Raw genomic sequence first — 14,589 nt, forward strand, 5'->3', positions numbered from 1 at the left:
TGAATAGCAGGATGACCCCTTAGTGGGTGGTGGGAGTTTCCCCTGAATGATGCATCAGGCTGTGCTCTGCCACCACAATGCTGGCTCCGCCCTCCTGGGGAGCGACTGATGACTCAGCCTGCACCTGGCCCAGGAAGGACCGAAGCTTGTCAACAGAGTGCTCAGGCTGCCCCTGTCTTCACAATGCCGGTTCCGCCCCCCTGGGGAGCGGCTGATGTGCCTGCCCTCACACTGAATGCAGAAGCAGAAGTACCCACCACAAGTGCTCAGGGACTGGAGCAGTTATGCAAAGGCCCCCCTGGCCTGTAAGAACAAAAGAAACTGTGTATAAAAGTAGGAGCCCTGCTCCTTGTAAATTAGAATCCTGTTTCACCACGAAGGACCTCTGCCCGACTAGAAGGAGAAGAGACGCTGGGAGGACTGGCCTGCTGCTTGCCTTGCTGAGAAAGGAGAGGAAAAGACTTAATGAGAAAAGACTTTGCTGCTTTGTGCTTAAACATTCTCCAAGGGCTTGATTGAGCTTGCCCCCTGACCTGAGCCACAGGACCATCTGGCTCAACCTGCCCTCTGCTCGTCTGCCGGTAATTATCTGGGATTTCTACCACTGCCGGAGCTGTGACCTTGGTGCCCCCCAGCCCCTCCCTGAGGCCGTGACCGACTGTGTCTCCTCGTCCCCGCCGAGGAAGAGCTCCGCTCCGTTGAGCCGCTCTTCCCCCGCTGAAGAGATCGCTGTGTTGACCGCCTGGGAAGGCTCGCTGCTGTGGTGCCCCCCAGCCCCTCCTCGAGGCCGTGCTCGCCGGTTTCCCCGTCCCTGCCGAGGGAGAGCTCCGCTCTGCTGAGCCGCTCCCCCTCCGCCGAGGGAAACCACTGAGATCACCGCCCACGGAGGCTCGCTGTTGTGCCTCACCCTCCCGCCAGAAATCCCCACCGGACGTAAACAGACCCAGGGGACAGACCTCCGCCGGACGGACGCCTCGGGTGCCAGCCTCGCTCTGCCTGAGCCGCTGGGCACCTCGCATCTGTCCCCGGAGAAAAGCCGCCACCGAGACCGTCATCGGGGTCGGGGCCCGCAACGTTTGTTTCCCCCCTTGGTTTTGGGGTTGCCAGCCTGCCTGCAAGTGCCAAGGTATTGTGAATATCCCCCGCGGTGCGAGCCGCCCCTGTTCCGCTGACTCGCACCGCTCTGTGTGCCTGCCTGCAGCTCCGCGCTGAGAGAGCGCTCCAGCCCCTCCCGCTGGAATCCTTTAGCTGTCGGGAAGCCGAGGCTGCAATCTGAGCCCCTGCCCGAGTGACTGGGGCTGCGCTGGGTCCTTGGGCCTCCCCTCCACCTGGACAGCTCTGAGGTCTGTGTTCCCCCCCCGTGTGGGTCCCGCAGACCAGGGGGGCCATCCGCTCCACGAGACCCGGCCGGGCCGATCGCGCCCCACGCAAGAAGCGTGAGACTTGGCAGGGGGTCGGGATTTCACCCGTCTGAGGCGCCGCGAAGCGCGGCAGAGTGCATAGCAGGACCCCATAGGTCCTAGAGGGGTGGAAAAGTGCACAATCTGGGCAGAAACGAACAAGGAATCAAGGGAACACTGTGGAATACAATTCGAGATAAGAACAGTGCAATTTGAAACTGCAACTAAGAAGAAAAGTGCCTATTTACAATCTGTGGTGCTACAAAACGTTATTTGATCTTGTGATAAGTCTGTTCTAAAGAGTATATTTAATTTTTACATAAAGAAGCGTATTTTTATATACTCACAGCCTGGTGTCCATTTGTGGGGGGATTGGTATATTTTACTGTGTGTGTGACTACAAATGCTTAACTGACTAACGCCTGAAGAATAGCCTTGGCTGCTCACGCCACGCACCTAGAGGGTGAGCAAGGGTAATTCTGAAGGGTCATCCTTTGCCCTGACTTAGAGGAGAGGGTCCCTGCTTGTCACAAGTACCTACTTGCGCCAACCAGAGACCCCCAATTCTAACAGTCTTCTGCCCATACAAAGTCTTTCACTGAGAGTCCACGGCCCATACAAAGTCTTTCATTGAGAGTCCTCTGGCCATGGAAAGTCTTTCACTGAGAGTCTTCTGCCCATACAAAGTCTTTCACTGAGAGTCCACTGCCCATGGCCAGTCTTTCAGTGAGATTCTTCTGCCCATACAAAGTCTTTCACTGAGAGTCTTCTGCCCATGGAACGTCTTTCACTGAGAGTCTTCTGCCCATACAAAGTCTTTCACTGAGAGTCCACGGCCCATACAAAGTCTTTCATTGAGAGTCCTCTGGCCATGGAAAGTCTTTCACTGTGAGTCCACTGCCCATGGAAAGTCTTTCACTGAGAGTCCTCTGTCCATGGAAAGCCTTTCACTGAGAGTCTTCTGCCCATGGAAAATCTTTCACTGAGAGTCTTCTGCCCATGGAAAGTCTTTCACTGAGAGTCTTCTGCCCATACAAAGTCTTTCACTGAGAGTCCACTGCCCATGGAAAGTCTTTCAGTGAGATTCTTCTGCCCATACAAAGTCTTTCACTGAGAGTCTTCTGCCCATGGAAAGTCTTTCACTGAGAGTCTTTAGCCCATACAAAGTCTTTCACTAAGAGTCTTCTGCCCATGGAAAGTCTTTCACTGAGAGTCCTCGGCCCATGGAAAGTCTTTCACTGAGATTCTTCTGCCCATACAAAGTCTTTCACTGAGTCTTCTGACCATGGAAAGTCTTTCACTGACAGTCTTCTACCCATACAAAGTCTTTCACTGAGAGTCCTCTGCCCATGCAAAGTCTTTCACTGAGAGTCCATGGCCCATAGAAAGTCTTTCACTCAAATTCTACTGCCAATAGAGGGGCGACTCCCATTGATAGTTTCCAGTAATTGATGGTCATATCTAAGTAGAGGATCCATCACTGATGCTCCACAGACAATGGACGGCCCTGTGACGAGTGCTGACATCCCATGAAGGACCATCTCTCACTGAGAGCCCTCAGCCCATGTACGGTCTATCATTTAAAATCCATCACGCATGTGGGGTCTTTCACGGTGAGCTTGCAACACAACGAGGCTCATCATGGACAGTCCTGGACCCATGGAGGGTCTCACAAGCAGAGAACACAACCCCTGGGGATATCTCAGTGAGAGCCCACAGAACATGGATGGTCATTCCCGAGGCAACAAAAACCATAGAGGGTCACTAAGTGGTAGTCAGCAGTTCAATGATAGTCACTGACTGCCGGCTTTCAGCCGACGAAAGGTCATTGCTCATTTAGGGTGTTGTACTACGTTATCAAGTTGTTTTTTATATTGACCTAAAATGATATAGAGTATAGACATATTATTCTAAACTAAACATCCATACAGCTTGAAGATCTATATATCAATATAGTCCCCATTAAGTGCATTGTAAATCAATTGTGTTGCTGCGTTTTGAAAAAGTTGATACTTGTGGATCAGAAGCGCAGGAAGACCGCCTTAGACAGAGTTACAAAAATCCGGTTTACTTAATATCAAGGACTGGACCAAGATTTTCTAGGAGTTAAAAGGCAGAAGGAGAGCAATCTTCGGACTACTTTCAACATACAATATCTAGTGCATATTAGTTTTGAAATGTGAAAAATAAAAGATAAATTGGAACTGAAATTCCCTCCCAGATTGTGAGCTGATTCTGCTGGATTTGATGGTGTATGAAAGGAACTAGGGCACCAGTGCAAGAACACACGTCTGGTTTACCAATTTGAAGATCTAGATCTTAGTGGTGTCACTCATTTGGGAACAGCAGCCCTAAGTAACCGAGAGGTAAAGGGATTCCCTGAGGCTAGCTCCCCCCCTTGATGTTTAGCTTTAGTGAAAACACAATGGGGCATGAAGTTGAACAACAACCACCTTACATCTCTGAGGGAGACTTTTTCCAAATTTGCAAGACTACACCGGTGAATGTAAATATTTTCGCACCACTAACGTTTGCCCCATTCTAAGCTTCTTAACTATGCTGTGTGGGGCTATATTTCTCTACCATGGGTCTTATGTGATCTGTAGATCATGCACGGTAATTCACCTTGTCTTGTTACAATCGAGAAACATGGCTGGTAACAGCGAGCCTACGTGATTGAGCCCAGTCTGTTGTGATGCTGAATGTAGGGTCAGACCTTAGGATGTGCTCTTACCCATTCACTGGAAAGTTCTAGAAGTAATGAGTCTATCTGATGGAGCCCTCTCTGGTGTGATGGTGAGCGTAGGGTCAGTTCTCAGGGTGTCATGTGCTCTTACCCACTATCAGGAATGATCTGCAGGTAATTTGTTTCCACCGTTTGGGTCACAAAGCGGATGCAGGTCACTGTTGCAAACTCACTCATTGCATCTGTAATGGCAGCCACATTTTCAGCACCTGAGGGACAGCAGAGGAAAGGAGACGATGACATAAGGGGAAGCAACCTGGAAAGGTTTCAGTTCAAGTCAAGGATGGGCCTTGGTATAAAAGTGAACTTACTGTAAGTGGGACTGAGGGTGTAGGGTACAGGGACAGTCCCATCACTGGATTTAGGCCAGAAGCAGCTGTTGTCTGGACATACGAGGGCACTGCGGCCTGGGTGGATGGCAATGTCACCCTCGTGCACCAGCTGTGAGATGCCTACAACAGTAAAACACAGTGATAGTTGTCAGTGTCTGTTATATAACTGGAAGGAACAAGAGCACACGGAAGAGAAGGAAGCTGATTTTAGATCTATAGCACAATCTCAAGAAATAAATAAAAAATTCAAGAACCACTCGTGGCGGAGGAAGAATCGCCCATCTCGCGTCAAACGCCAAACCTTGGCCTAAGCACCTACTTAGGAAAAGAATTACCCTAAAGACCAAAAAGACCTCACCACATAGACATGCACAGTGAGTGATTGCAGCTGTTAATGTTTACTGTGAATGATTTCCTGTGTCTTACATTCCTATAGTTTTGTCATCTTGTCATATCAGGAGTGATTTATGGCACCACAAAAAGCATTTTACTAACTTGCCATAATAATATTGAGAATATTAAGGCAGAAAAATCAGTCTGACAACTGTGATAGCTAACTGTCTTCTAAGCACTGTATGTCGTCTTTCAGCAAACACCAACAGTGACGTCTCACACTTTGTCAGTGGCAGCCCTTTCACCCTGTCACCACCCTAGATTCCTTGTAATTCTTCATCCACACATTGGTATTAAGTCTTTATATCTAAATTAGGCCTTTACACGTCATTATCCTTGTTGTTGTTCAAAATATCTTATAGAATTTTTGATAAAGAGAACAGACTATACAGAAAAGAGCACCGAAAAAAGGTACAAGTGAATTCACATCCTGTTGACAGCTGATTTATCCAAATATGTAAACATTATCGTTATAGAGACAATTAAGTACCAATCAAACACTATTGGAATCCTGTAACAAAAAAGAAGAAAAAAAATGAAAAGAAACAAAAAGTAAAGAATATTGATCAAATTTATCATTACCATATTAAATCTTATTTATAGCTATTCGAATTTTAACTAATAGATATTATGAATGCAACATTTAATCAACAGTAATAAGACTAATAATAGCTGTAAAGCTATATAATCATCAATGGCTCCAGAATAAGTGATAATTGGAAGCATTATGGGTAACACCTGTAAGAGACTAATTGTCTCCTCTTGAATTGACAGTAATGAAGCATTTTTTCATTTGCCACCAATGGATTTCAAAGCTGCAGAAATTCAAAAATCAGGAGGTTTGCCACTAAGATCAGACAATTTTGTTGGAAAAAGAGACTAACTTACAAATTATTGTAGCATAGGAAAAATTATCTGTGATATTTAATATTTTGGTCACAATATTCCAAATGTCTTTCCAAAACTGACCAACAACAGGACATTCAAAAAGCATGTGTCTCAATGATCGAGTATGAAAACAATTAGACAAATTCAAAGGTTTTGCCTTAAATAACCTTAAAGGACTCCACAGGCAATTGAATAGTACAAATGAATTAGTTTGCTATAGGGAAACGGGCAGCCATCCAGAGATACTATTCAGGCACATTTTCCTCCAAATATCTAGGGTAAATGATAAATCTAACTCTTTGTTCCAAAAAGAGGATAAAAAGCTGATATTATCCCCTACACAACTATTACTTTTTTTTAAAAGAGTGGCACAAAGTGAGTGGTGGATGCAATAGATTGAATGTACAGGGACAAATCAGATGTGCCATTGCAAGGAACATTATTTGGAAAGGAGTCAAGGATTGAATTACGTAAAAGTTCATATTTATAGCTATCTGAAGACTTTAGCTGGAATTGTTGTTGCAGTTCATCAAAGGTTAAAAATGCATTGTTATGATAAATGTCTTTTAAATACAAAATACCAGCCTTAATCCATGGGTTCCACATTTTTGATTGTGAGTTGGTTTAAACATAGGATTACACCATAATGAGGAATGTACTGTAAGTGACAGAAGAGGTTGGAAAATGTAATCAAAATCTTGTAATATTAATTTTGTAGACTTCAATATTACTGATCTCTGGAGCAAAACAGTAGAGTTGGCCGTAGTGAACAATGCAGGTAGAGGAAGCGGTGCTATCAAATTTTGTTCAATATAGAGCCATGCAGGTGGATTACTAAGTGCTGTAGACTGAAACCATAACATGCTTTGTTTTTTCTCTGAGTTTTATATAGCGCAAATTTGACCCAAAGGTATCAGGTATCAGTGCGCTTTACATGAGCAACAGATGCGTTACATAAGGACACATTCATTTTTTTATGTTAGGCATGGGTAGATTAAGTGATTTGCCCAGAATGATAGGATGTTGAGCCTCATTGCCAAGACTTGTCTCCGGTTCCCCAGATTTGAGGTAGGCCACATCCTCTCCCCAATTTGTTTTCATAGGAAAGCTTTATGATAATTAAAAAAATCTGGTAAACCGAAACCACCATTGCTCTAGCCTGTCTTAATTGCTTATAACTTAAACAAGGAGATTTGCTCTTCCAAATGTATCCATATTTTTATAGAATGCAAGAGGAAACTGTGTGGGTATAATAGAAAGAAGATGAAAAAAAAATTGGAGCAATAAACATTTTAACAGCATCAATTTTTCCCCACCAAGGTAAATGTAGTGCAGACCATTTTTGAATGTTTTTTTAATATTTTAATTTTTTTCATTACATTTTAAGGAAATCAACTGTTTTATGGTATAAGACAATAATATACCAAAGTATTTGATTTTGTCCTTTGCCCAGACAATTTCTTTGTTTGGAAGCATATCAGGTTATCAACGAACATTTAAAGGAAAATAAACAGTTTTATTCATATTTAGCGTAAGTCCCGAAAACTGAGAATACGTGTTTTTAATAATGGAGAAATGGAAGATGACGGATCACCAATATATAAAAGTACATCATCAGCGTAAGCTGACGTTTTAATAGAAAATTATTTATAATGAGCCCTTTGACTTCCATAGAATTTCTAATGGCAATTCGTAAAGGTTCAATAGCAAGAAGATAAAGCAAAGGTGATAATGGGCAACCTTGTCTAGTACCCCTGAAAAGTAAAAATGTATTAGATATCTGACCATTAATAAAAAGCTGGGCGACTGCATGAATATAAAGATAAAATCATACGAATAAATGAGGTGCGCAAATTAAATGCATTCAAGGTACGGAAAAGATATTGCCAATGTACTTTGCCAAAAGCCTTTTCCTCATCTAATGCCAGGACACCAGCTGGATGAAGACATGATAATCCAACTTCAATCGCATGAAATAATAACCTTACATTATTCACTGAATGTCTGTTTTTCATAAAACCAGATTGGTCAATATGTACGATGGGAGGAAGCACAGTAGCCAACCAATGGCAAGGATCTTTGTATAAAGTATACAATCTTGATTAATCAAAGAAATAGGGTGATAATTTGAAACAATAGAGGGATCTTAATCAGATTTTGGAAGGACTATAATCAAAGCCTCAGTAAAGGTTCCTAAAGTTGCCCCTACAATGCTAAAATGAGTAAATAGTTTGAATAAATGCGACAATAGGTAAGGAGCAATTCTTTATAAAAATCAGCAGGGATACCTTCTGGACCTGGATATTTAAGTAGCTTAAATGATTTATAGCTAAACGTACTGCATCTAAGGGAATTGGAATATCTAATTTATTTCTAACTGACAATATAATTTTAGTTAAGCCACACTGCTCTAAAAAAACTACCAATACGTTATAAATCATTTTTCTTTTGTCCTCATCTTACCCCGAAGCTTCTGCAGATCTTAAAAAGCCATCAATCTTCAACTGGGCACCCTATGGCTTACTGCACTTGCTTAGGTCTACCAGACCGGCCCCGATGTAATGAGGGCTAGGTGTATTATAGGACCATAGAAAGAGCCAGCAAAGATTATATTAATCTCAAATCTCGGCCCCAGCTCGAAAGGGGCTGCCAGATGTTTATAGAGCTAGCCTCAGTTCCGTCCTGGTCTAGGCGACCAATAGCAAATGTGGCTTTAAGCCAATCTTCTCTCTTCGGAGGATGGGGATCTTTCCACTTCATACATATTTCTCTCCAGACAATTAGCATCAGGTATAGAAGAAATCCACTATGAATCTGTAATAGGTTCGGAGTAGATATGCCGTCGTTTCCAAAAAATACCAATGATAGATTGACCTCAATGTTTACTTTAAAGATGCCGCGGAGAGTGTCCCCGACCCCCTTCCAGAAGGCACTTCATTCGGGACACTCGTAGAAAATATGGATGTCATTAACGTGGAGTGCCTTACAGCTAGGACATTTTGGGGTAGGCAACGGGGCAAACTTGACTATCTTAGCTGGCGTTTAGTAAAGTCGATTGGTGACAAAAAAAAAAGATTTTTCTTTAGGCTGGCTGGTTTGATAAATTTATATAATAATTTCAGAGAGGGCTCAAGTAAATCTCCAATGGTGGTAGATCCAAATCTTCTGCAACTAGAGACTTCTTATACCAAATAGTAATTTATTTCTTTTTTGGCTGTACTGATTGGAAAAGAATCTCTGTATCCCAGTCTCCAGCTATTTCCCCCTTTCCTGCTTCAAACCAAGAATTAAGTTGTACATACTTAAACTTTGAAAACCCGGGCCTATCTTGGCTCTTAGTAACTCACAAGGCTGAATTCCTTCTGCGTCTACCGAGTCAGACCAGATGGTTATGCCTGCTCTCCTAATAGATTCAGCCAGACTATCTTGAAGGCAGAGTGGTGTCCCAGGGGAATCCCATATAGGTGCGAATTCTGAATAATAGCCAATTCCCCACCTACATCTCACTTTATGCCATGTTTCAAGGGCGGCCCCAAGGACCTTCAGATTCAAACTCGTATAAAAAGCCTCCTCCATCTCCTCCGCCCTCCATCATAACCATTTCGCCAAACAGTCTTCCCCACGATGAATCCGCCGGTTTGGAAAGTAGCATCCGAATACCTTTAAATTGGAATGAAACAGAATACCATCTAATGTCCGCAAAAGCCAACCCTCTTTAGTGAGCAAACGCCTCAACTTCTTCCAGGGTAGTCTTACTCTTTTATCTCCCCAAAAAAAGCTCCAGATTTTACTTTGAATCTGAGAAATACATGAGCTGGGAAAAACCAAGGGGCCTGCGTTAAACAGGTAAGTCAATTTAGGGAGGATAACCATCTTCACCAAGTTAACCTTCCCGTAAATTGTCAAGGGAAGATTCCTCCATCTAGTGAAGAGACAATCAATTTCTTTAGTAATTTTACTCAGATTTATCTGGGGGATTTCATCTAGTCCTTACACTATATAGATACCCAAGTATTTTATCTCTTTGCTAGTAGGGCCCTCCCATTGTTTGATGTTCCAACACATCACCTCCCTATTGGAGGAGTTAGCTAGATAGCCAGCGAAGGAGGCAAATTCTTCCAAAAGAGCTTCAACCCTCGGGATGGTCACCCTAGGGTATACTGGTGTATAATATTACGTCGTCCGCATATAGGGCTAACTTACATCGATAATTCTGGGATTTAAAGGGATAAATTAGATCGTCCAGTCTGATGGCCTGCGCCAACGGCTCTAGAGATGTTAAATAGCAGGAGTGAGTTTGGACACACCCGTCTTGTTCCCCTCTGGATATTAAAGCTAGAGATTAGCATGCCGTTCAATAGAATCCTTGCAGATGCTCCCTGATAACATTTTCTCAGGGTCTTAATGAAAATAGGGTCAAAGCCCATAGTCCTGAGTACCTCCCAGAGATACACCCAGCAGACCCTGTCAAATGCCTTGGCCACGTCCAAGGCAACTACTGCAAAGGGATCTGATCTTACTATGGCCAAGTCGATATTACCTATCAGCAGTTGCGTCTGCTCCTGGATGTAGCTCCCAGTTACAATGCCCTTCTGGTCAATGTTGACCAGATTGGGGACCAATTTAGTCAATCTCCTTGCTAAAATACCCATGAAGATCTTATAGTCAGCATTCAGCAGGGAGATCGGACGGTAGGAGTCTGCTTTTAATGGGCCCTTACCAGGTTTTAATATTAGTACTATGGTTGCGTCCTTCTAGGATGTGGGGATCTGGCCTGCTGAGCTATTTACTGAGTTAAACAGGGTGCCCAATACCGGTATTAGTTCTTCTGATAAGGGTTTATAAACTTCATTCAGCAATGCGTCTGTTCCTGATGCTTTGTTGTTTTTAGATTTCTTTATTTGATTTTTAATCTCTTCTAAAGTAATAGGGGCATCAAGGAGATTACAGGTAGCTTTGGTTAATGTTGACAAAGATTTACCCCTTAACCAAATTTGTTTTTGGTCTAGGGATGGGGCTAAGTTCTCTCTATAGAGATCCGAAAAAAGGGAAAGGAGACAAGTCTGCATGTCCTCTACTCTCCTTGATTTCTGCCCATTATTATTTATTATAGACTCATTTATAATATTCTTGGAGCAATCAGTTCTTGCTTTCCAGGCCAGTAGAGCCCCGGTCTTCTTCCCATACTCAGAATTTTGCATGTTCTTGATAAGCCATTGCGCCCTGCATTTCTGGTCCAATTTTTCCCTATACTCCTGCCTGGCCCCCTCTAGTTCTTCCTGGACTTTTGCCAACCTTCCTGGGCTCCCGTGGCTGAGTAAATTCCTTTCCGTTTCTAATTGCAGGATTCTCCCCTCCATTTTACTTAACTCCCGGGCTTCAGCCCAATTCTTAGAAAAGATAAGGCCATGCAGTCTGCCCCTCAGGGTGGCCTTGAAGGCGTCCCAGACAAAATCCATAGCTGTAGAGCTAATATTGAGAACAAAGTATTCTAGGGAGGATGATTTAGTAGCCTGTATAATGTCGGGGTCTAACAGCTTTGCTCTGTTGAGCGTCCATCTAGTTTGTAGTGTATTACTCTTCCTTAGATAAGAGAATGATATTGCGGTGTGATCCGAGAGGTGACTTGGCAATACTGAGACCATCGTCAAACTACCCAGGATATGTCTGTTTGTTAAAATATAGTCTATCCTGGATGAGTGACAATATTTTTTAATATAAAACGTGAACCCCTGGAGATCTCCCCTCTTTGCCCTCCAGACGTCCACCAAGTCTAAGTCATGCAACAGATTTTTCATTGCTTGGCGGATCCGAGGAGCCCCTATAAAGTGGCTCTGATTTGACCTCTCTTGTAAAGGGTCAAGGAGGACACTAAAATCTCCTCCTATTATCATAGGTGGAGTTGCCGTAATTAATTTTGATTGCAGCTTACAGATATAGGTTGCGTCATCAACATTTGGACCATAGGAGGAGGCACAGACTAGATCTGTCGCTCGAAATTCCAATTGTGCCACTATCCACCTCCCTGTCTGATCCGTCTGCACTGATTTAACAGGAAGCCCCTTGCTTTATCAGAATTACTACACCCCTGCCGTTAATCGTTTGTTGTGAGGAACAAAAACATTTTATCCAGGGAATACTAGAAAATATTGAACGACATTCTACAAATCTTAAATGGGTGTCTTGTATAAGGAAAACCTGAGCTGGGGGAAGCTCTAAATACTTCAGTATCAGCCTTTGTCTGCGTGGACATCCTAGCCCGTTTATATTCCAAGAGATAAAGTTGACTTTACTGTCTTTTATGGGTATTCCTGCCATCTGCTAAACAGTACCGAATACTTAGACATGGTTCCTGCCGCATCCAGACCGGTTGACATCTGGGGGCCATACCGCGAATATTTAGCAGGCGCCATTGGGACTAGCCAACACACCCCTCCACCTGAGATGGCTCCGGAGGGTATCGGTTGAGGGCCGGGGAGATGCCCGTGGGTGATTCATCTGATGCATGAGTGCTTCCTGAGATTTCCCTGCCTCCTCCGTTTTGCCCGGGCGCCCTGTCGAACTACGGCATGGCGTCTTATGCATACGCGAATGGGAACGCTGGGCGATGATGTTGCCTTGAGTGCTTGTGGTGTGTGCGCCCCCTCACTGTGGACCTCCACCCCTACTTTGACTGCAAAATTTGAGTAGTTTGAAGGATTGTACACTTGATGGTTGAGACTGGACTGACACCTTATGTGACGTCATTTCATATTGCATTTGTATACTTCTTTTTATTTTTATGTTTCTTTTGGAAAAAGTTATACCCACGTACTGAGTATGTTTATGCATATAGCTTTCTAAAAAGGTTCTACTGTGATACCAGGTCTTATATGTTTTGTGCACGATACACAACGCAAAACGAATATTAATGCCAAACGCCACCGGGCCTCCGGGCTGTCGGTAACGAGGCTGTGTTAATCTGTTCCTACTTTCTTATCGCCACGAATGCCATGCTGCCGGCCCCTGGGTTGTAGGCGAGAAAGCGGTGTATTGTGAGAACGATGCAATAAACAGTTGAACTCAAAAAAAAAAAAGCCTATTCGATCACCACTCCCTCAGGCTGCCTAAAAAAACAAAACATGAATGCAATTAGTTGAATCAGGGAACCTTGATGTCAAAGAGCCCCCCATAGCTTCAATGATCTCCCTCTCTCCCCTTCGCCTCCGTTTTGATTCTGGCTATGAATGTGTCCGCCTCCTCAGTCGTGTGGAACTAATGCATCTGATTATCCCACATCACACGTAATGTCGCAGGAAACCTCAACTGTGCTCTTGCCCCCAAACTTTTTAGATCCTCGAGCCTCTTCCCCAGCTCCCACTGTCTTGTTGCGGTGATATGCGAGACATCTGATCTTATAGTGAAGGAGAATGGGGTTTTAACCGTGGATGTTGATTTAGATGTAGTAGTACCTTCCTTGAGGGCAGAGGATAGAATTAACTCCTCAACAGAGTATGACAAAAAATTAACAAGTATCTTCCTTGGTCTTTGTCTGCCGGGGTTCCTCTTGAAAGGGTCGCGGCGTACTCTTTGAATCTCATGTGAGAGATCTATACTAGGCGAGTTTTTAAAAACTGTTCCCGTTAACAGAGAAATCACGAACCACTTTATACCCGATCCTTCAAGGGCTTCTGGGATATTTAGGAGCCTCAGATTGTTTTTCCTGGAATGATTTTCCAGGCGCTCAAGATCGTCTTTAAGTTCTTTGTTTTGGACCTTTAATTTGACCACATCTGCTGAGTTAGTGTGTATAGCATCTTTAAGTTTAGGGATCTCAGACTCTATTGCATCCGTACACGTAGTAACTTCTTCTAATTTCCGGGTCAGCACTTCGCATGATAGTTGGATACCCGCCTGGTTAGCTTCTGAAACCAAGAACATGCTAGTCATCTCAGCCTGGTTTGTTTCTGAAACCGTAAACCTACTAGCCATCTCCTCTTTCATGACTAGTAGTAAATCAGCCAATGAGTGAGTCGTAGAGTCTAAGACAGCATTATGCGGTGTGATAATGTCACTTGTAGTTTTTGTAACCTTTGGCTGGTTTTCCATACTATCTTCAGTTCCCAAAACAGAGTACCTGTTTGAGAGGCTCACTGTAGAAAAAACCGTATCATCGATTTTTATTTTAGTTATAAGAAAACGACCATTAGAATCAGAACATTTATGTTATATTTGAATATGCATTTTTTTTGCAAACAAAATAGCAACTCCATTTTTCCTATTAAGAGCAGGTGAAGAAATAATATTCTCAACCCATTTTTTGTTCATGTATGATAAAACAGTATCATCTATATGAGTCTCCTGAAGTAAACAAATATCAGCCTTATGTCTAGCTAAATAATCTAAAACCTTAGTACGTTTAACAAGGTGCTGTAAACGTTTTACATTAAAAGAAACAATTTTAATACCGTTAATATTAGACATCATAATGAAAAAGTGAAAATAGAAGAGAAAAAAGAATCAACTGACAGAGTAAGCATAGCTCTAATAGAAAACAGAGGATAAAAGGAAAGAGACGGACCAACACAATAAAGACAGCATAGAAACATAAATAGAATTCTTGAATTGCACACACGCATGACAAGAATAACTAATCCAGACATGCCCTTTTAAGAATTTCAGCTGTTTAGGCTAGTTAGAAGAGCATTTATATCATAGTTCTCAAGTAACGTTCTCATTGGTTTCCATGGAGAGCTGTGAGCGTTGATCTAAGTATAAACAAAGATCATGAGGATGCTGGATGGACTTTAAGAATCCGTCTTTCCATATTCTCATCGTGGAGGGATTGAAT

At 43.1% G+C, this 14,589-nt stretch overlaps 1 protein-coding gene across 1 annotated transcript in view; it reads right to left on the bottom strand.

Annotated features, from left to right (window-relative positions):
• LOC144826954 (embryonic protein UVS.2-like) overlaps nucleotides 1-14,589 on the bottom strand; it is a 79,535-nt gene that overhangs the window by 36,817 nt on the left and 28,129 nt on the right. The window contains exons 4-5 of the mRNA XM_078685415.1: nucleotides 4,458-4,598; nucleotides 4,238-4,355 (exon numbers count right to left, since the gene is read on the bottom strand). Of these exons, the coding sequence (XP_078541541.1) occupies nucleotides 4,238-4,355; nucleotides 4,458-4,598 (259 nt within the window). The remainder of the gene's footprint in view (nucleotides 1-4,237; nucleotides 4,356-4,457; nucleotides 4,599-14,589) is intronic.

This window comes from Lissotriton helveticus, chromosome 4_1, assembly GCF_964261635.1.
Source record: "Lissotriton helveticus chromosome 4_1, aLisHel1.1, whole genome shotgun sequence".
NCBI classification, from domain to species: domain Eukaryota; kingdom Metazoa; phylum Chordata; class Amphibia; order Caudata; family Salamandridae; genus Lissotriton; species Lissotriton helveticus.